At 45.1% G+C, this 23,217-nt stretch overlaps 1 protein-coding gene across 7 annotated transcripts in view; it reads left to right on the top strand.

Annotated features, from left to right (window-relative positions):
* Nucleotides 1–23,217, top strand: part of dab2 (DAB adaptor protein 2) — a 48,243-nt gene that overhangs the window by 8,525 nt on the left and 16,501 nt on the right. For 5 of the 7 annotated variants that reach the window (XM_048528264.2, XM_048528263.2, XM_048528265.2 and 2 more), the window contains exons 2-3: nucleotides 18,014–18,171; nucleotides 22,408–22,547. In XM_048528264.2, the coding sequence (XP_048384221.2) occupies nucleotides 18,084–18,171; nucleotides 22,408–22,547 (228 nt within the window). In that variant the 5' untranslated portion in view covers nucleotides 18,014–18,083. Of the gene's footprint in view, nucleotides 1–13,831; nucleotides 13,920–18,013; nucleotides 18,172–22,407; nucleotides 22,548–23,217 lie in introns of those variants that run through there. The other 2 variants (XM_048528262.2, XM_059644960.1) reach the window with 2 other exon arrangements.

The raw sequence follows: 23,217 nt of genomic DNA, 5'->3' as shown, positions 1-23,217 counted from the left end.
AATAGTGTGGTATAAGACTGTAGACACAAGAATACTGTCTGCTTTCCTTCACCAGAAGGATATTAAACTCTGGATAAGACAACCTGACAGGATGTGGCAAGACTGGAGAACTCATTATAAAAGGCTGGGACTGATCCACTGTAGGATTGAGGTGATCTCAGGTTTACAAATTCAGTGAATGGTGCACCCCCCCCCCCATGCACAAATAAGACAAAGGGAATACCATGATGTGAAGGGTGGGTGGGGGGGGGGGGGGGGTGCTGTATTTTCAGCTGTCAGCACCCATATCTCTTTGTATGGGATCTGGGCCAAGCAGGTTGGAGGTGGTTCCCATGGGGATTATGGTCAGCATGGGCTAGTTTGACAGAAAGGGGGCCCTTCAGTGCTGTTAAACAGTTGTGGGAGATGAGGGGTGTAACTTGTAGATTTCAGCCACCAGTTACTCCTGTGTGTCCATAACATGCTAACAAGTGAGTTTGTCACTAAAGTGCAGTTCAATTACCCTGCCCCATGGCTATGTTAAAATAAAACAAAGCTGCAGGTGCTAGAAATCCTGAGGTGACTCCAGCAGCACCTGTGGAGTCTGACCCTAGATCAGAACTGGTGCAGGTTCAAGTTCCTTTTTTTGGGAAGGTGGTCATGAGTAGACAGGATAGTGAAGGTGTTTAGTACACTTGCCTCCTTATTGAGTATGAGTTGGGCAGTCATGCTGTGGCTATACAGGACAGATTCCACAACTTTCAGAATACTGTTCCATTCTGGTCTCCTGCTATAAGATTGTCTGACACACTTGCAAAGGTACAGAAGGCTTATGAGCATGTTGCCAGGGTTTGAGCAATTTTGGAGTCTGAATAGGCTGGAGCATCAGATGCTAAGGGTGACCTTTTTAGAACCTTAAAAGGGCATGGATAGGGTGAATAGACAAGCCTCTTTCTCCAGGGGCCTAAAACTAAAGGCATAGGTTTAAAGTGAGTAGGGAAAGATTGGTTTTTCACAAGGTGCATAGAATGGTGTTCACATCCTGAAATAACCTTAAGGGTTTACTGAAGTCAAATGTCCACAGGCTCCTGATTTTGAGGTTTGTTTAGATGTGCAGCTCCTATAGAGCACTAGCAGACCTGAGACCAGCAGCATGGGCTAGTTTGGCTTTTGCTCCTGAAGGGCTGGTGTTGACCAACTCCCTTTAATCCCCACCTGGATTAGCATCAGCCTAAACTTTCAGATGGTTGTTGTAATGGCACAAGGAAAAGGGGTTTCTTCAGAGTCTAGTTACTAGGGGCAGCTTGATGCCCAATTGAGGGATATGCTTCACTTCACAACCAGCTGTCTATTTTGTGGATACTTGCACCATGTTCACAGCCAGTCTCAATAATTCTTCTGTTGTAAGACAGCCCACTGTGCTAAGCTAAGAACCACTGAGCACCTACCCAGTGCTGTTCCTATATATGGTCCAGTCAGTCTTAAGCCAAAACAAATCAGGAATGACTGGGAGTTAGTCACTGACCTTAAAAAAAAAACTTACCATTCCTAACCTATTTTAGGATGAGCCATTGTAATTGTGGTTAAATGAAGTCATTGGAACAAATACTGTCCTACCCCCTCTCTCTTCCTTTTTTGAACTCTAATTGAACCAACAGTTGATCTATATCTTGCACTCCCCCCCCCCCCCCCCCCCCCTCCAGTTCAGCTCACTCCACTCCTGTTTCAGTAGAGTTACTCACTCTTGCTGTGTCGGGAGCATTTTTGCTTTGTAGCCAATTGCAAACAAGCACCTGATTTGGACTCAGTCTCATCTAGTGCTGGTCTCTAGATGTCTGCCTGGCCCCTTGCCAACTCTAATTCCTATATTGGCAGCATGTTGCACAGCTGCTCAAGTTATTTTTCAAATGCTCCCCAGACCTGAGGCTTTGGCCATCAGTGCTAGGTTGCAGTTGGCATCCCTTAACTTAAAGGAACAAATGATGTAACTAACATTCCCTTTCTGGGGAATGACTAAAAGACCCACATTCAAAATCCCTTTCTAGTCCTGTATCATCCATCAGACTGTTAACTTGTGCTTGAAGTTCACTGTAGATGCTCATGCTGAGTTCTTAAACTTAAATTTCCAGCTGTCCACTTGTTGAGGAAGGAAATGGTGCCTCCAAATTGGAGCCACTGCTTGCATAAAGATGGTCTGTTTTTCCCCCCGCTGCCCTTGCTTCCAGGAATTCCTCAGTCACTAGTTCCCATCATTGGCTGCTTATCTCTCATCTGAATTGGGACATGCATTCAGCACAAATTCAGATAATGGAGCAGTTGTTCCAAATCCAGCAAAACATAAACAATATCAAGGCTTGGGCTGGTGACCCTGACTGCAGATGACCATGAGAATCTAGTCACTCCCTGGCACTAACATCACCTCCTGAGTTCCCACTGTCAATATCCTAGGCCAAGAGCAGGAAATCAAGACTGCTTTATGCAGCAAAGATGTGGTGATCTTGCTCAAGCTTCTGCAAATGTCAAATCCCAAAATTATAAACATGATTTCCAACTTTAAGTACACTTGTCCTCATTAGACAAGTGTATGGATATACATGGAATAGTGTAGGTTAGATGTGTTTCAGATTGGTATGGCAGGTCAGCACAACACTGAGGGGCCCATACTGTGTTGTAATGTCATGATCTATGATTTACATAGTAAGTCTCATGGGTTAATTCAGAACTGTACAAGTCTCTTTGGTATTGTCTGAGGAAACACTAATAGTACATGCCTTGTGTCCTGTTTTGTACTTGTACAAGTGTAATTCAGAATGCTAGTCAAAGCATCCTTTGTTCAGAGATAACAAGGTATGGAGCTGGATGAACGCAGCAGGCCAGGCAGCATCAGAGGACCAGGAAGGCTGATGTTTCAGGCCTTGCCCCTTTAGAATTTTCTTGATGGTCTAGGCCTGAAACATAAGCTTGCCTGCTGTTCATCCAGCTGTACACCTTTCTATGTTCAGACTCACTTGGAAGTTGCATGGTAATTACAGATGAGGGGTTCCAAATACAATCTAATGTGAACAGTCCTCTGCTGGGCAGAGGGAGGTGGGTAGCTAGACTAGAAGGTTACAGTAATCCCTTCCCCAGAAGGGCAAAAGTTCATGGCACTTACCCTGACTGAAAGGCCTGTCACCAGATCAGGCTTTACCCCCATAATGCCAGAAAACCCAGTTTTATTTCTGCACCCCTGATCTTGACCACAACAGTTCCAGGTCTAATGACCTGAAAGACTTGTCTTCAGTTCTTCTCTCCAACAGAAATGTTGAACCTAGGGATGGTCTACATTACCAGTCCTTACCACAGAAAACATTCCCCTGTATAGTAAAATACCAATCTTTGCTCCAATCACCATCCAAAGGGTGAGTGCTAGCAGTAATATTGCTTGCAAACCACTAGCACAAGGCCTCTGGGACCCAGCTCCATGGATGCCCTCCAGTGACTCTCTCTAATGCAGATCTGCAATTATGATGATTAGGCAAGATTTAGGGAGCATAGGAGGGGGGGATAAACTGCAGGTGATAGGCACACTAGAAATGTGGAGCTTATTTGAGGAAAAGCTCCTGTGTCCTAGATGGGTATGTACCTGGCAGGGAGGAAGCTGTAGAGTGTGGGAGCTGTGGTTTACAAAGGAGGTGGAATCTCTGGTCAAGAGGAAGGTGGTGGCTTATGTTAAGATGAGATGTGAAGGCTCAGTTAGGGCACTTGAGGTAGCCAGGAAAGACCTAAAGAAAGCTCAGAGCCAGGAGGAGACATGAAGTTGTTGGCAGACAGGATCAGGGTAAACCCTAGGTATTTAAGGAATAAAAGAATGACAAAAGTAAGATTAGGCCCAATCGAGGATAGCAGTGGTAGGTTGTGTGGAGTCAGATGAGATATAGGGGAAGTGCTAAATGAATATTTTTTCAACAGTATTCACTCTAGAAAACACTAGTATTCTCAACAACAGATACAGTCTACTAGACTAAGTGGGATTGAGGCTCACATGGAAGAGGTATTAGAAGTCCTTCCAAAGGTGAAGATAAAGTCCCCTGGGCCAGATGGGATTTATCCTCAGATCCTCTGGGAAGCCAGAGAGGAGATTGCTAAGCCTTTGGAATTGATCTTTAACTCATCATTGTCTACAGGAATAGTGCCAGATGACTAGAGGATAGCAAATGTGGTTCCCCTGTTCAAGAAGGGGTAGAGACAACCCTGGTGATTGTAGACCAATGAGCCCTACCTCAGTTGTTGGTAAAGTGTTGGAAAAGGTTATAAGGGATAGGATTTATAATCATCTAGAAAAGAATAAATTGATTAGGGATAGTCAGCGCAGCTTTGTGAAGGGAAGGTCATGCCCCTCAAACCTTATTGAGTTCTTTGAGAAGGTGACCAAACAAGTAGATGAGTAAACCAGTTGATGTGGTGTATATGGATTTCAGCAAGGCATTCGATAAGGTTCCCACAGTAGGCTATTGTACAAAAGGCAGAGGAATGGGATTGTGGGAAATATAGCAGTTTGGATTGGAAATCTTCTTCCTGAAAGGAGGGTGGTAGTTGATGGGAAATGTTCATCCTGGAGAGCAGTTACTAGTGGTGTACCCCAAGGGTCGGTGTTGGGTCCACTGCTGTCTGTCACTTTTTTATAAATGACCTGGATGAGGGCATAGAAGGATGGGCTAGTAAATTTTCAGACAATAAGGTCAGTGGAGTTGTGGATAGTGACAAAGGATGCTATAGGTTGCAGAGACATGGATGAGCTGGGCTGAGGTGCAAATGGAGTTAATACAGACAAGTGTGAGGTGATGCACTTTGGTAGGAGTAACCAGAAGGTAAAGTACAAGGCTAATGGTAAGATTCTTAATGTAGATGAGCGGAGATCTTGGTGTTCATGTACACAGATCCTTGAAAGTTGCCGCCCAGGTTGACAGGGCTGTTAAGGCATAGTGTTTTCTCTCATTAATAGAGGGAACCAAGAGGTTATGGTGAAGCTGTACAAAACTCTGGTGTGGCCACAGTTGGAGTATTGCATACAGTTCTGTTCACCGCATTATAAGAATGTGGAAGCTTTGGAAAGGGTGCAGATGAGATTTACTAGTATGTTGCCTGGTATGGAGGGAAGGTCTTACAAGGAAAGGCTGAGGGACTTGAGGCTGCTTTCATTAGAGAGGTGACTTAATAGAAACATAAAATCAGAGGGTTGGATAGGGAGAGCCTTTTTCCTAGGATGGTGATGGGGAGCATAGCTTTAAATTGAGGGGTGAAAGATATAGAACAGATGTCAGAGGTAGTTCCTTTACTCAGTAGTAAAGGAATGGAACGCTTTGCCTGCAACAGTAGTAGATTCGCCAACTTTAGGTACATTTAAGTCATCATTGGATAAGCATATGGACATACATGGAATTGTGTAGGTTAGATGGGCTTGAGATCGGTGTGAGGTTGGCACAACATCAAGGGCCTGTACTGTGCTGTATTGTTCTGTTTTGCTCACACTACTTCTCTCAACCAGCCACTTGCAAATCAGTGGGGTCAGACTGATCAGTGAATTTGACCCTCTTTAAAATGTGGACAAAAAACACACTAACCAGGTGTTTATCTCAACAGCTGAAACTTCAGGTGGTTATGGTAGCACTGACATGATGCCCAATGCTAGCCTCAGTGCTATCAGCTTGACTTAAATCTGTTATCAAATACTTTGCTGTATTTTAATCTACAGCCATGTCCCCTGGCATTGACGTTGAGCTGTTATCTTTGCATTCTTTTCAGAAATGTTTTGACTCCCAGTAATCAACTCCATAAATATGCAAACAAACCTCTTTCAATGGTTATAACTTGATCTTTCTAGCAGCATGGTTCCAACTGACTGAGGGATAAGTGATGCAGAATCCCAAGCCAATGTTCTGTGGACATGGGCTCATCCCACCAGGGCAGAAGCTTCTAATTTTAATTTCACTAAGTCCTACTGATAAACTGAGTTCACTTCCAGACTTGCCTATATCTGACTCAGACTTAAAACATGGCCCCCAGCTCTTGGTCTAGCCAGGAAAGCCCACTTTCCATGAATCAGGGATGTGGGTTGTATCCTTTCCTAGGCTTTGTCACCCACTATGAATGCTTGACTTGGCCCTCCCTCTCTCCAGAAGGAGCACTGGGTTCAGACCCAGTGAAGCTGTTGAATTCCTTCCTAAAACATTCTCAACCCAGATGTTCTACATTTTTGGTCAGGACCATGGTTCTAAAACACCACTACAGGAATGTCTCAAAGTAGACACTAGCTATGCAACCTGGTAACGGCACACTAGGACCTGACACCAGAGTGGTGGGCTTGTGGAATTCATTGCCACGGAGTGCAGTGGAGGCCGGGACACTGGATGCCTCCAAGGCGGAGATCAACCAATTCTTCTCAGAAGGAATCGAGAGCTGCAGGGAAGTGGAGTTGAAATGCCCATCAGCCATGATTCAGATGGCAGAGTGGACTTGATGGGCTGAATGGCCTTACTTCCACTCAAGACTATAAGACATAGGACACCAGGCCTCTCTCCTCCAGTAGGCACACTGACAGCACACCATGGACAGTGCCCATGTGCTACTTCCCACCATCTCCAACTGCTGCCATGACTTTCCCTTCATCTTCAGACATCCACCGAAACAGTGTCACAACTCCCAAGTAAAGCAGTACATTCCTAAGTGGCTAATGTTCAGGCCTCCAACTTCAAAAGTGAGATAACACATGCCCACAAATGCCAGCCAGTCTAGAGACCATCTAACCACCACCCTTGGTGTTCAATGGCATAGCCACCTGTTATCAACATCTTGGGGTGGCAGGGGGGTTAATCATTGACTTGAAACTGACCTGGACTGGCTACAAAGACTGCCTGGCTGCCATAGCCCAGGCAGTACAGCATGTAACACTGTCTATCTGACTCCCACTTGCACACCTACAAGGCACCAAGCCAAGAGTCTGATAATAATTGCTGAATGGGTGCAGCCCCAACCATCCAAGGCACAGCAGCCACTGAATTGGCACCATCCACTCCACCCCCACCACTTCTCTCTTGCAGATGGGTACTGCTATAGAGAAATTTACTAGTACTCTCCCCTGTGGAAATGCCTTCAACTGTGATTGACCACCAACCATCTCCCTCTGCCAGCTAGAACTCCAACCAGCAGTTCCCTGATTCCAACCCTTCCAGGGCTCTTGCCTTGTCAAATATTGCCATCACATAAAGGGCAGCTTAGTGATGACTTGTGAGCATTCTCACCCCATAAGCAGCTTTGAAAAGCACAAGTGCTTAGTCCCAAAGGATTTGCTGTAGATCCTTATGGATGAAGGTTCATGCCATCAGCACTGCTCCAAACTAAACACCTGTATCTTCAGAACAGGGCTGTTCAGCCTTCTGTAAACCAACTACCATTGAAGCATCTGACCTGGCTCTCTCTTCATTCTACAAAGATTCTTGCATTTTCATGTCCATCTGGCTTTGTTCCCTAGTCAGCTTTATCCAGCCATAAATTTCTAATTAGTGGTGAGTTTGATTAGGAATATAATTGCAGCCCTTTGAATAAAAAGGTGCCAAAACAGAATTCTTCAGTGTCTGAAGAGGAAGTCCTCCAACATGATGCTTTGTTTTGCCTCCAAACATTAAACTACTACTGTTTTCCCCAGATGAGTGCTATAAATTTATAGACAATAAAAATGGGTGAAGTTTTTCCTCCACTCTCCATTCTAAATGGCCTACCCCTTAGTTTTAAACTGTCCTCTGGTCCTGGACTCACCCATCAGCAGAAACATGCTTCCTGCCTCCAGTGTCCAATCCCTTAATCTTGTACATCTCAATCAGATCCCCTCTATCCTCCTGAAGTAGTGAATACAAGCCCAGTTGCTCTAATCTTTCAACATATGATAGTCCTACTAGTCTGGGAATTGACCTTGTGAACCTACCCTGCAGTCCCTCAATAGTAAGAATGTCATTCCTCAAATTAGGAGACCAAAACTGTACACAATACTCCCAGGTGCAGTCTCACCAGGGCCCTGTACAAGTGCAGAAGGACCTCTTTGCTCCTATATTCAATTCCTCTTATGAAGGCCAACATGCTATTAGCTTTCTTCATTGCCTGCTGTACCTGCATGCTTGCTTTCATTGATGTACAAGAACACCTAGATCTCATTGTGCTTCCCCTTTATCTAGCTTGACTCCATTAGATAGTAATCTACCGCCTTGTTCTTGCCACCAAAGTGGATAACCAAACATTTATCCACATTAAACTGCATCTGCTATGTATCCATCCACTTACCTAGCCTGCCCAAGTCACCCTGTATTCTCATAACATCCTCCTCAATTTCACCCTGCCACCAACTGTGCCAGCAGTAAATTTGCTAATATTACTTCTAATGCCTTTGTCTATATCATAAACAGCTACAGGCCCAGCACCAAACCTTATGGTACCCCCATTGGTCACTGCTTGCCATTCCAAAAGGGACCAGTTTATCACTACTCTTTGCTTCCTGTCAGCCAGCCAATTTTCAATCCAACTCAGTATTTTGCCCCCCAATACCATGTGCCCTAACTTTGCTCACCAATCTCCTATGCAGGACTTTATCAAAGGCTTTCTGAAAGCCCAGGTACACTATATCCACTGGCTCTCCCTTATCCATCTTCATAGATACATCCTCAAAATTCCAGAAGATTAGTCAAGCATGATTTCCCCTTTGTAAATCCATGCTGACTCTGACCTATTCTGTTACCCAAATGAGTTGTAATTTCATCTCTTATAATTGACTCCAGCGTCTTTCCCACCACACATCAGGCTAACCAGTCTGTAACTTCCTGTTTTTCTCTCCTCCCTCCTTTCTTGAAGTAGGACAACACTTGCCACCCTCCAATCTGCAGGAACTGATCCTGAATCTATAGAACCTTGGAAAATAATTACCAACACATCTACCATTTCTAGAGCCACTCCTTAAGTACCCTGGGATGCAGACCATCAGGTCCTGGGGACTTATTGGCCTTCAGACCTAACAGTCTATCCAACACCACTTCCTGCCTAATATAAATTCCCTTCAGTTTGTCTACCCTAGGTCCTTCAGCCACTACTGCATCTGGGAGATTGCTTGTGTCTTCCCTAGTGAAGACACATCCAAAGTACCTATTCAACTCTTCTGACATTTCCTTGTTCCCCATAATAAATTCACCCATTTCTGACTTCAAGGGCCCAATTTTAGTCATAACCACTCTTTTCACATACCTAAAAATGCTTTTACTATCCTCCTTTATATTTTTGGCCAGTTTTCCTTCATAGCTCTCTTTTTCTGTATTGCCTTTCTAGTTATCCACTGTTGCTGTTTTAAAAACTTCCCAGTCCTCCAGCTTCTCACTCATCTTTGCTATGTTAAACTTCTCTTTTATCTTTATACTGTCCTTAACTTCCCTCGTCAGCCACGGCTGCTCCTGCCTCCCCTTAGGATCTTTCTTCCTCTTTGGAATGAACCGATCCTGCACCTTCTGCATTATATCCAGAAATACCTGCTATTGTTGTTCCACTGCCATCCCTGGGAGGGTATTGTGCCACTGAACTTTGGCCAGCTCCTCCCTCACAGCTCCACAGTTCCCTTTATTCAACTGCAATACTGACACTTCCAATTCTCCCTTCTCCCTCTCAAACTGCAGATTAAAACATATCATATTATGGTCACTACCTCCTAATGGCTCGTTTACTTTGAGATCCCTGATCAAATCCGGTTCATTGCACAACACCAGATCCAGAATTACCTCCTCCCTGGTAGGCTCCAGTACAAGCTGTTCTAAGAATCCATCTCGGAGGCACTCTACAAACTCCCTTTCTTGGGGTCCAGTACCATCCTGATTCTCCCAGGCTACCCGCATGTTGAAATTTCCCATAACAACTGTAGTGATACCTTTGACAGGCCAATTTCAACTCCTGATTCAACTTGCACCCTACCTCCTGACTACTGTTTGGGGGCCTGTAGATAACTCCCATTAGGGTCTTGCTACCATTAGAATTTCTCAGCTCTATCCATACTGACGTGTTTTTTCCCCCCCACAAGGGACTGAATATCATTCCTCACCAACAGGGCTACCCCACCCCCCCCCCCTCTGCCCACCAGGCTGTCCTTTCAGTAGCATGTATAGCCTTGAATATTCACTTCCAGGCCCTATCCACTTGAAGCCATGTCTCGGTTATCCCCCACAACATCATACTTGCCAACTTCCAACTGAGCCTCAAGCTCATCCACCTTATTTCTTATGCTTTGTGCATTCATATATAATATTTTTAATGTTTTTCCCCTCACCCTTCCTATCAATCCCTATTTCACTTGGCCAGACTGTACAATCCCTTGAGTTTTCTGCTCTGTTGTCCTCCTTAACCCCCATTCTCACTTTCCCTTTAACTTCATTCTTAAATTTCCAGTTTGTCCCCTCCCCCATTACTTAGTTTAAACTTACCTGTGTTGCAGTGGCAAACCTGCCTGCCAGAAAGCTGGTCCCCTGATTAAGATGCAAACCGTCCCTCCTGTACAATTTTTTTCTTACCCCCAAAACATACCCCAGTGATCCAAGAACTTATACTCTTGCTTCTGACACCAGTTCCTCAGCCACACATTCAGGTCCACTATCTCTGTTCCTGCCCCCTCCAGCCTGAAGAACTGGAAGCAAACCAGAGAACCCTGATTTCTGTTCTAAGCTCTCAATACTTAGAAATTTCAAACTAGGAGGGACACTCAGTCTCTGCTGCACAGCAGTGTCTTTAGTCAGAGCTGTTAAAACTCCATGTTGCTCAACCAAGGCTCTAATATCTACAGCAGGACTACACCCTTCTAGCTGAACAACATTCCAGCCACTCCGTGAATGGTGGCTCTAGTTAGCATTGCCTCGGCACAAAAGGCCTTGCTTTGAACCCAGGTACTAGACTAACGAAGCTGGCACTCACCATATCTGCATGGGATTCCTCCAAGTGTTTGTTTTTCTTCCACCATCTAAGGACAGTGTCTTTGTAGCTGGCATGGAGGGCTGTTTATAGGCTGCAACAGGACATTGACAAGATGCATTGGGCAAAGAAGTGGCAGTTGGAATTCAAACCAGAAAAGTGAAGTGATTTCACTTTGGAAGGCTAAATTTGAATGCAGAATATAGGGTTAATAACAGGATTCTTGGCAGTGTGAACAAATAGCCATTTTGGGGTGTATGCCTGTGGATCCCTCAACTTGCTACCCAAGTTGATAGGTGTATGGTGTGTTGGCTTTCATTGGCAGGGGAATGAGTTCCAGAGAGCTGAGGTTATGCTGCAGTGCTCTAACTCTGCTTAGACCTCAGTTGGAATATTGTGTTCAGTTTGAGTCTCATTATGGGAATGTAGAAGCTAGAGGGTGCAGAGGAGACTTACTAGAATGCTGCCTGGCCTGGAGGGCCCATCTTGGGATAAGTTGAGTGAGCTAGGGCTTTCACTAGTGAAGGAGGCTGAGGTGACTTGCTAGAGGTTTACAAGATGGTAGGCATAGGTAGTGGATCATTTTCCCCCAGGGTGGAAATGACTAATGCATGGGGCACAATTTTAAAGTGATTGGAGGAAGGTATAGGGGAGCTGTCAAGGTAGCTTCTCTAGAGTGGGTGTGGAAGGCACTGACTGCATTAGTAGCAGTGAATACTTCCAACCTTTAAGCAACTCTTGAATAGGCATATGGAGGATTGCAAAATGTAGGGTGTGCAGGGTGGATTGATCCTAGTAGGATAATAGGTCAGCCCAACATTGTGGGCCAAAGGGCCTGTGCTGTACTTTTTCCTCAAGATGTGCAGGTTAGGTGGATTGGCAGTTTGTCATGGCCAATGATACTATTGGTCACAGCCCAACTAGAAAGTGGTTCAATTGGGCACAGTCACCCCATGACTCCCCACCAATGCCACCTTCAAACGTGTCTGCATGGAGACTCCCTTTCAATGTGGCCAGTCCACCCTGGTTAATACCAGTGACCTTTATACCACTTGTTAGCCTGTACCAAACCCCAGTACAGTCCTAGTCACCAGTATCTCTGGGGTGGGAGCATCCACATGCTGGTCAGACCAGCTGTTACTGGTCTCCTAGACCTGTGCAGTCAATCTTGCATCAGTGATTCAGCTCTCCATCCCTGGTAATGTGTAACCAAGTTACTACTAGGATAAGTGGACTTTCCCTCTGCTAGAAGTGCTTGCAAATCACTTAGTTCCTGAGTTTAAACTAATGTTGAGTGAAAGGCTATTAGGAGGTACACAGCTGACATTAAAATGGCTCACATTAAAATTGCTGCAGCCCTGAACAAGAACTCCCTCTTCTGACCCAGCTTCTAGTTGAGCATAATTTAAGACCTTGCTCACAAGATGAATTTCACAAGCCTGCAATTAGTTGTCCTAAGTATTAATCTCCAAACTAGTAAATTGGATCATGACCACCTTCAGCTCCCATTCATCTTCCTGAGTGCATTGGACTTGGTGACTCTTGCCAACCTCTTAACCAGTGACAATCTTAGATGTGAATGCCAGACAATCCACACTATCTTATACTTGGCCAAATGAGCCATTCTAGTCAACACTTCAATGTTCTTATCCCCCACTGTTCTGGCTACTCAGACCACTAAAATGGGTGTAGTTGGGATTAAGTATAACTATAGTACAGAAACCCTAACTTCTGGATGTAAATACTCATCTGAGAGCAGTTACTTGGCTGATCAGAGTTGGCCTCACTCCTCAACTCCTGTATTCTTCACTCTCTTGCAATTCAAGCTTTTTAGAAGCAAAGTTTTTCTACTTGAATTACAGGACAAATGTCTTTAAATGAGGTTTAACTCTGGAACATGCTTGCTCCAGCCTCAGGAGATGACATCCCCCTGTCTCCACCCTGCAATATTTGTCTGATCAAAACTTATTCAGAGCAAGGTGTTACCCAATGGGGCCTCACTTGCATCAGTCAAACTCCTAAATGACTGACTATTAGTCAGCTAAACTGGCAGCAGGCCATGCTTTAAAGTATACCCAGATGTTGCTCAAAATACATAGTAAGAATTACCCCCCCATATCATCAGGGACTAATCTAGAACCCCCAGTTAAAGTCTAGGGATAAGGAATAAAATGACAATCATGACAGGATTACATCTTTCCCCCTGCCCTTAGGGAAAGAACTGCCATACATGTCATTTCAAACTCTATGTAGCTGACCTCTGCCATCAGCAGTTGAAGACATTTTTAAAAAAATAACCTCCCTGATTCTACTTCTAGTATCTTTGGGTTTCTAGATTGGAATTAGTACAATTCTTATAGGAATTCTCAAGCATTCCTCTTATAGAGTGTTCTCCACCTTTTTCTCAATATTTAAGGCATGTGAAGAAAGCTGACCTTATCTAAAAGGTGATGCCTTTACACTCTGGGCTATACCAGCTGGCAGTGTAATACTGACTGACCAATTAATATTGCCCCTGCATGGGCTTGTTAGTGACTACTAACAAGTACCACTAACCTCTCAACTAGTGAAACATTATTTGCTTTAACAACATGGACTTGTCCAATTAAACTATAAAATATTTTGCTAATCTTTTGTGGGAGAGCTCTAGAATCCAGTGTTAGATTAACCTGCTGACTTCCTGCTTATTCCTTCTCCCACCATCTACCTACCCCCCCCCACCCCTGCCTCAGGATTCCTTGTCTGAACAACTAGCCATTATCTTGGGTGCTGTCTGTGTGCACTTTTCTCTCGCTCTGTTAATCAGAGCTACTTGCTGATAAAGTTAATGTTTTTTCACTCTGGAAGCTAATCTGTTGAAGTTCATGGTTTAACCTTTGAACACAGCCCCATCTGTTCTCTCTGCATCAGTCTCTCCTTTCTGCAGAAGAAACAGGAACTCTGCCAGGAACAACTGCACTTTGAGCAGAATTGGGGTAAGTGGGTAAATTCAGACTCTAATTTCCCCCTCAGTGCCCCAAGCAGGCTTGTTGACTGTGTGTGGCTTGATCAATTTATTCCTTTCCATATTGCAGGAGGAACTGATGGTCCAAAATTCCAAGGATAAAATGCTGGAAATCCAAAGCTCACTAACTAGGCCTAATTTTTTTTGTCTAAGGCTTAATCTATCCCTGAAACTGAATTTTTTTTTTAGTGCCTCTTGCAATACTGATCAAATACCTGGCTTTGAGAGGTCATTCTTCCAGACAGAACGTGGGGGTCACTGGCTGGTCAGCACTTATTGCCCATCCTTGGATGTTCCCTAGTGGTGGCAGCTACTCAAAGTGCTATAGGGTAACCCACAATGCCCTCAAGGCAATCCAGGATTTGACCCAATAAGTGAAGCACCAGTATTTCAAATTCAAGTGAGTGGCTTGCACTGGAACACATTCTACATCTGTTGCCCTGGTCCCTCATGACCACCTGTCTAGGAGCTTTTGGAAGGTGCTGCCTAAGATAACGTTTACAGGGAACCTTGTGGATCTTTGTAGATGTGGCATCAATGAAGTGGGCTGCTTGGTGCTAAGCTTGTGGTGTTGGAAATGACTGCACCCAGGAGTGTTCCATCTCATTCCCTAGTGGATAGTGAGTTGCTGACAGAGGCTAGGAATACTGACCTGCCATTGGCACTTTATAATGCAGCACTTCCAACCTTGTTTGGATGAAGTTATTCAAACATCTGAAGATGGTTGGGCCTAAGCCTGAGCAGAGGGCTCAGTTTCTCACCCTGGTGCTAAAGTGGTGATTCCCTAGCCTGGGAACAAACCAAGCTGCTTTTTTTTAAAAAGCAGAGACTGAACAAATGTTTGTTTAAATTGAAAGGCATAAACAGGAGAAACTCACCACCCTTCCCCACCCCATGGGACCAATGGAACACATGCTCTGGAAAGGGATGTAAGGAAAACCTTTGAGGCTAGGAATCTGGAAGCTAGGCTGGTAGAAGTAGAAACTGAGTATTCAATGCATTTCATTGAAATAAGTGGGCTGTTCAGCCCCTTCTATGCTGTAGACCTGACTCACTGCCTAATGCTGATTATTAGCACAGCATCCATAGGATCTTGCCTTGTATTGGGAAAGTAGACCACCCATCCATAATGCACAGACCTGTTAGCCTGTGATTCTGACCTCATTAACACAATGAGGTCATTAGGGCTTAGACTCTAGTGAAGCCAGAAAAACAAGATGTAGACTTAAACTGATCTATAGGTGGGAATCAGGTCAAACTTCCCACAAACGTTCCATGACAGAGGGTCTCCTTCTGCACAAAGAAATGACAACATGTAGAGCTGGATAACCACAGCAGGCCAAGCAGCATCAGGAGCAGGAAGGCTGTTTTGGGCCTAGAACCCCCTCTTTTTACTGAAGGGTCTAGGCCCAAAACAGTAGCCGCCTTGGTCTGCTGTGTTCATCCAGCTCTACACCCTAGTTATCGCAGGCTCCAGCATCTGCAGTTCCTACTGTCTCCCTTCTGCAAACTGATTCTTGGTGTATTAGGTGTTGACTAGCATTAGTTTGAGTTCTGGGATCTCACCATTGCGGTCCTTAGTCCATTCCAGTCCAGTGATCCACGAGGCAAAGCTTGCGATGCCTTCAATCTGACTCTCTCTCCCCTCTGCCTCCAGGTGGCCACAATCCCTTGTGCACATTAAGGACACTAGAATGTGTCACTACCCTTGTGGCTGCATTTCAACTGTTTGTTCACAGATCCTGCCTCTATGGAGACTGCAGGACAATTGAGCCACAGTAAAGATTAAATTTACAAGGTGGCTTTCTGTCTTAAATAGTTAAGACACCAATGCCAGAAGGCTTGTGGTCTCCAATTCACTAATGTTCACACCAAGTAACAAACTTTTAAGGTTCTGGCCCACTTTATTTCCCTATACTCAATCCTTGCCTTATCATTCAAAGGATTCTCCATTCAGGAAGTTCTCAGCATGAGGCAGCTCATCCACCCCAATGGGGCAGAACTACATTATCAGTCCATGATAAATCACTAAATCCTCAAGGTCTACCATGGGGGTTAGGCAAGAGTGGGCTGACCTGGTCCTGAGAACCAGTAAGCTGCAGTTTTAACACTTGGACCTCTTGGCTTTCCAAGCCAAAAGTGGTTTTTCAAATTCTGGTAGAGATCCTCAATCTCCTGAAACAGTAAGACTAATTAGTGATTGAACAAGTTTTCCCCAATTACAACTGCCATAAGTGTCTGGTGACTAGTTGTTCTAATCTATTCTTAGTGGAATCCCTAAAGGGCAGAGACCACTTGGCCCAGAGTCCCATACCTCCACCTTTTTTAGCTATATACCATCCATGTGCTGCCCCCCCTGCCCAAACTATCCTGTAACACAGTGCTCCTGTGTAACCTACCTGACCTACATATCTCTAAATGCTAGATAACTTTCCATGGTCAACCCACATCCCCTAGGGTTAGAAACCCAACACATGCAGGTGTAGAGTTGGCCCAGTTGCCGGGGGTTAGAGTTGAACCTGGGTCCCTGGCACTAAAAGCAGCAGTACAACCACCTGGAGCAGGTAGAACAGAGTATGCCTGAAAAATCAGTACCATTGTTCCAAAGCTTCTGCAAAAGGAATGAGCAGTATTTCTTCCAATGACTAAGGAGTAACAAGGTTTCACAAGCTGGACTCTGATCAGTGATTCACCTCTGCTTGCCTGTAAACCAGTCTGAACGCACTGCCCTCCTGTAAGTATTGCTAGGCACTCTGACATGAAACAGGAAGCTCTTTGCCAAGTGCAGTCATCCACCTAACTAGCAGTCTAAGCTAACAAACCACTTAATGCTAATCGACTTACAAATTACTTATGTTTTGCTTGTTTTTCCACCTGCTGTCTAATAGCTTAGAGCCAGGCCATAGCTCCTAGCCAGAATCCTTTACTCTGACATGTCTAGGGCAGATGTGTCCTACCACTATACTGTAGCATTTGTATTTCCTTGTGTAATACACTTCTTGGAAAAACCAAACTGGATCATTTAATCTCCTTTTTAGTGAGCAAAATCTACCATCTTTACCTGGTCTGGCTTACATGTGACTCCAGGTCTGCAGTAAATGCTGAATTATACTGTCCCCCTTCATAACATCAGTAAGCTAATGAACTCACTAATCAACACTTGCTTCTACCATCAACCACCCCCCCCCCCCCCCCAAAACATGCACGCGCACACACTGCTTGGCCTGGTGTGTTCCTCTGGCTCCACACTTTATCTCTAATGTATGAACCGCCCCTGTGTTTGACCATTTTGAAGCAATAAACAAGGGTGATTGAATGTGGGTGCCCCCCCCCCCAAAAAACAGTCCCATTTGCATCTTGTTGCATTTACCAGTTAATGGTGCAACTTGACACATTTCCAGACAACCTAAAACTATGTTCCACTAGTTAACAAGATATTAACTCTTACAAATCTACAGGAAGGTAACTTATCCTATAGGCCAATCTTTCCAATTTGGTCAGTGGACAGGTTGCATGTGACTTTAACCTTTGGTTTAAATCCTTAACCAGAAGTTGCTCTCTACAGTCCTATTTAAAAGTCTCTGGACTAGAAACCTGAGTCCTTGCTGTGTCTGACATGCTCCCCTCACCTGAGCATCCTCTAGTTAAATAATCTGTAGATGTCCACACCCAACTTGAGTTTCAAATTTAAGACTTGACACTTGAAGTCTCTAGCAAGAACTAAACTTTCCAAACTTCATTGAAATGAACATGCCTTCCAAGCAGAACCCTGGCATGGTTACTATATCAAACCAACCAACAGCACTTTAGCACATGTCCTGTAGTCATCACTTCATGTTGGATTTGGATTACTTCTAATTGCCTCAGTCCCTCTCCAGAAGCAGCCCCCCTCCCCAGTGTGTTAAACTACACTCTTCTTGCCACTTTTCACTTGTATGCTAAACAATGTAGGCAGTTTATTGTAAGTGCTCCATAGAGTTTAAAACAGTTGGCTTGTTCAGCCCTGGTTGGATGGCTCGTGCCCCCCAGTCTAGTTTCTGTAACCTTGAATGATCTCTCCTATAGGCTGGATTGATTTCTTGATTGACTCGACCAATACTTAGGCCACACTGAAGGCAAAAGAACTTGAGTGAAGATGGCAACTGTATCTGAAGCTGCTGAGAACAGTCCCAGCCAACTGGAGGCTTCACCGACAAAGGGATCAAAGAAGGATAAAAAGAGGGGTATGCTGACAAACTCCAATCACTTGCTCCAAAACAGCTTACACAGAACCAAACCTTGGTTTCCCTACACACTGAATTGCTTCATAAAGTGGCTAGTCATAGCTCAGCCCTGTAACTATAATTTTCTGAAAAATGGGCACTTGATTGTGGTGTTCCTTGCATCTCTTACCCACTGTCTTTAATTTCTCTTCAGTCCAGGTGCTGTTAAGCAAGGACAAAACTTGAGTCCATTAGTTATCTAAACTAGTGCCCATAAGGGTCCAGACCCAAAATGTCAGCTTGGCATGCTGTTCATTCAGCTGTAAACCCTGTTCCAAATCTGGCCTTGCCAAACCTTGTACAGCAACTAAATAGTCCATGTTGACTAATCAAAGCAACATACCAAATACCACCTTAACTACCACACCTAACAAAGGTTCATGTGAGGAACTATGGACCTGCACTCTAGACCCTCTGTTCAGCAGCACTCCCTTGGGCCTGACCATGAGGCTTACAAGGTCCTACCATAAGGAGGTTTGTCTCCAATACAAACTGGTCTACAACTATCTGGCACTCCTTGGCCCAGCCCTATATTCACATCCAAATCACTGTCCAATGACACAGCAGTGGACCCAGCACCAATCTTGTGGCTTCTTAGGTGAATGGGAGAAGATGGTGGTTGGGAACAGCTTGGTTTTTAAACTCAGTTGTATCACTCTGCCTTGGGGTGGTAATTTTTAATTGTCTTACTGGTCTGGTTCCCACTATCCTGCCACACTGGTTTAAACTTGGATTTCTGAAGGAGGGTCCAGACCCAAAACATCAGCTTTCCTGCTGCTTGGCCTATTATGTTCAACCCACTCACCACCTTGTTATCTGAGGCAGTAACTGTTGTCTTCAAGTCTTGCATTGTTTTAATGGTAACCTTAGCTTCCTGCAGCACATACTAGGAATGTAGTGCTGGTAAATACATAGCCAGAGAGCTACTTAGAAAGGAGGGGCTCAGCATTGGAACAGCCTCCAGTACCAGGGCAAGTGGGATCTGTACAAAACAAGCTGTCACAAACTAAAAGGACATCATCCTGGGGAAGGCAATGAGTGGAGCTGGATGAATGAACACAGCAGGTCAAGCAGCATCTTAGGAGCACAAAAGCTGATGTTTTGAGCCTAGACCCCTTCAGAGGGGGATGAGGAGAGGGTTCTGAAATAAATAGGGAAGTGGACTGAAAATGGATAGAGAAGAAAAGTGGGGAGGATGGATAAATCAAGGAGGCAGGATGAGGTTAGTAGGTGGAATAGGCACTGCCTCTTCCTCCCAAGAGGAGCTCAGACAGTTCATCCACTTCAACACCTTCCACCCTAACCTCCAGTTCACCTGGGCCATCTCCAACACCATCCCTCACCTTCCTGGACCTCTGTCTCCATCGCTGGCACCCAGCTAGAAACTAATCCATTTCAAGCCCACCTTCCTGCAAAAAATCCATTCCTCCTACCCCCCATCACTTCTTCCCAATTCCTTTTTTTGCACTTTGCTCCCAGGATGAGGCATTCTGCTCCCACACATCCCCAGATGTTTGCATTCAAGGACTGCAATTTCCCTTCCCCCCCCCCCCCGCATCCCAAAACCAGCCCAGCTTGTCCCTGCCTCCCTAACTGTTCTTCTCCCCCCCCCCACCCCCCCCACCTCAAGCCACACCTCCATTTCCTACCTACAAACCTCATCCCACCTCCTTGATGGACATGTCAGGCCCAAAATATCAGCTTTTGTGCTCCTCTGCCACTTGCCCTGCTGTGTTCATCCAGCTCCACACTTTTATCTCAATCTGCAGTTCCCCATTATCTCTCCTGGGAAGGAGACTTGCTAATGCCACTCAGCTTTTAAAGCAGTGTGGCAGTGGGAACCAGAACAACTTATGTAAAATGACCTACCCTGGCTCCTATGGTCAGTAAAGCTAAGTAAGTCCAGGACTCATACTCATGGTATGACCTCAAACCATGACTGGTAAGGCAGGTGAACTTGAGCTGGGAGTGATACAATAGCTACATCTACCCTCTTTCTGGGATAAGACTCCCAGATCAATGCACCAGGTATCTGGATACCTCCCCTGGGATGAAGTTGGGATTAATACTGATAAGGCACTCACTTCTCTCTCCAATACTTGGATATGGGTGGGAAGTCAAGGTACCAACAATAACTACGTTCTCCAACTGAAAGAACAAGACTAGAGCTGGCACTGGGAATAAGCCCAGCCAAGTTTCCCACTTCAGTTGGAGCATTTTTGGAACTGACATTCCTCTACTTAAGGATGACTGTCATGTTGAGTTTAAAAACAAGATTGAGCTGTTTGGGGACAAAGCCACTTCTGGCATATGGGAGCCTTCCAAGAGCTGATCAGAGTTCAGGACTAGCATTTCCTGTCAAAATTTCAAAACTAAGTTTGAAGCTCGAAATTTGAGCTTGGTAAAGGAGACCTACCTTAACCTTGAGAAAACTGAAGATAGTCATCAAGAATGCAAAGATAGCAGGGAAGAACTCAGAATTAGAAGGCTGAAAGGGGTAGAATGCCTGCCTTGTGCAAGCAGGATTAAGGAAATTAGAAAGGGTAGGTCTGGAGGGCATTTGGGCATGGAGCTAGTGGGTGAAGTCTTTGTCAACAAAAAGCTCTCCTTCCCTTGAAGTGGTGGCTGGGAGTTTGTTCTAGGGCATGCTAATATAAATGCTTAAGATCCCTCAGATCTGACGGCATTCTAGGAGCATGCTGTGGGAGGCCAGTGAGGAAATTGGGGCTTTCTACAAAAATCATCAGACCTCCAGACTAGAAGATACAGGGCTAATCTGGGCAATGAGACCACTGAGCCCTATCTCAGTGGTAGGGAATATTTTGAAGGATAGGATTTACTCCCTAGAAAATGCTGTAGGCTTTGAATGTTTTTGCCTCAGTCTTTCACTTTGAGGAAGTGACAGTTGACAGGGCAGTGGATGATGTTTGAATGGACTTGTGTAAGCCTCTGACACAGCTGATAGCAAAGGCAGATCACATGGGGTCTGCAGTTAGCTGCTGTTATGACCACTGTCATACAATGGTTGAAGGGTCTCTTTCTGACTTATGACTGGTGCTGGAACCTGTTTCCAAATATGGTTTGGAGAATCTAGGTGGCCTGAAGTGTGCAGATGAAAGATTAGAGGATACAGCAGGATAGGGGCTAGAGACTTGGGCAGAGAAATGTCCAGGTTAAACACCCAAAAGGTTGGGATCTAATGCAGGATCAATGAACCATAACTGACAGAGCTCTTGAAGCATTCCCATGGAGGGATCTCGGCATAAAGGCCACCCACTAGAAGTAGCAATATCCTTGGATAAGGTAGTCGGGGTGTACAGCTTGCTTTTGGTCAGATTCAGCATGTTCACTAGTGTACCAAAAAACTGTTCTAGTTACCACCTTTGGTTTGATTCACTTGAATGTTGGCCAAATATACATCAGTGAGACCAAGCAGAGGCTCAAACTGCTTTTGTGGAACACTAACTAACTCTATATTCATGGCAACACCTTCCAGTCATGAACCACTTCAACTCCCTCCTCCCACTCCCTGAATGACATGTCCATCCTAGGCCACCTCCAGTGTCCTAATGACACCAACCAGACGAGCAGCACCTCAAGCCCATAGCCTAAATATGGATTTTACCAGTTTTAAAATCTCCCTACCCCAGCCTCATCGACCGACTCCCCTCATCCCCCCCCCCCCCACTATCCCCCTCCATCCCTGCCTACCTACACTAATCACCACCTACCTTCCCTAGTCCCACCCCTCACTTCAGAGCCCCCTTCTTCCCCCCCCCACCCCCATTTCTGAAGGGCCCCAACCCAAAACACCAGCTCACCTAGCCTGCTGTGTTCTGCCAGCTCTGCACTTATCAGATCCAACCTCAATACCTGGAAAGAGCGCACAAGCTTCAAGCTGATGCAGTGTATCTTTGGTCCATCAAGCCCTTCCTTTTAAATGGGCTGCTTTGGCCCAGACAGTCTCCCCAGCCCTTGTGTTCTAGGGCCTGCACTCCCCTCTGCCTGTCCAGACAATGACATCAAGATGTCCACTACTAGACAGTGGACCAGCTTTGGGATCAGGAGATAGTGAATAACCACACTACATGTTGATTATGATTTTGGGCTTTAATGACAGAGAGGCTTTTATCTAAACTGCTATTCTACCCTGGTAACAATACATGCAGAACTTAAAGGCCTGCTGTCTTATCCCAGGGTCAGAGAAGACTGAAGAATATCTATTAGCAAGGTTTAAAGCTGATGGAGTTCGCTATAAAGCCAAGATAATTGGTGTTGATGATGTACCAGATGCCAGAGGGGACCAGATGTGCCAGGATTCAATGATGAAACTGAAGGTAATGCCTACTTTGTGCCATTCCTAGACTGCTGTATCAATGACTAAATCCACATCTAAAGGTTCCCAGAACTGGGCAGGTTGAACTGATCTTGTAGGAAATTAAGTCCAGGCCCAGGACTGATTTCTAGCACTTTCCTCTAGTTTGGTCCCTCCTGATGATAACACCTCTTGGCTTTGGTGTAAAGTATTTCTGGGCACTGAATGAACCTGTTTCATCAAGTAGATGAGCAAAGATTTGTTCTGGGGATGTGGGCTGAATGGTCTCCAGAGGCCAAAACACTGATCAGATTTCTTTCCCAGCATTTTGGGAGCTAGTCATTGAGGAATGTATCTTAGTCCTAGTGGCCACCTCGGCCACACTCAGACCTAAAATAGGTACTGGAATAGGCCATCTGAGCCTGTACTACCATTCAATATGATCAGGGATTGCAGTATCCCATTCCAGCCAGCCTCTTGGACCTTTAGCCACAAGGTCCAAGTCTAGCTCCCTCTTCAGTATTTGTAATGACCTGGTCCCAACAGCTTCCTGTGGGAGAAATTCCAGTTTCTCAGTTGAGTGAATAAATCACTGCTCATCTCTCCTGAATGGCCTGCCCCTTCATTCTTGGACTCTGACCCCTTGGATTCTCAACATCAACATTCATCCCATATCTAATCCAGTCACAGAT

This window comes from Stegostoma tigrinum, chromosome 3, assembly GCF_030684315.1.
Source record: "Stegostoma tigrinum isolate sSteTig4 chromosome 3, sSteTig4.hap1, whole genome shotgun sequence".
Lineage (NCBI taxonomy): Eukaryota > Metazoa > Chordata > Chondrichthyes > Orectolobiformes > Stegostomatidae > Stegostoma > Stegostoma tigrinum.
This window is presented reverse-complemented; position numbering and strand designations above follow the sequence as displayed.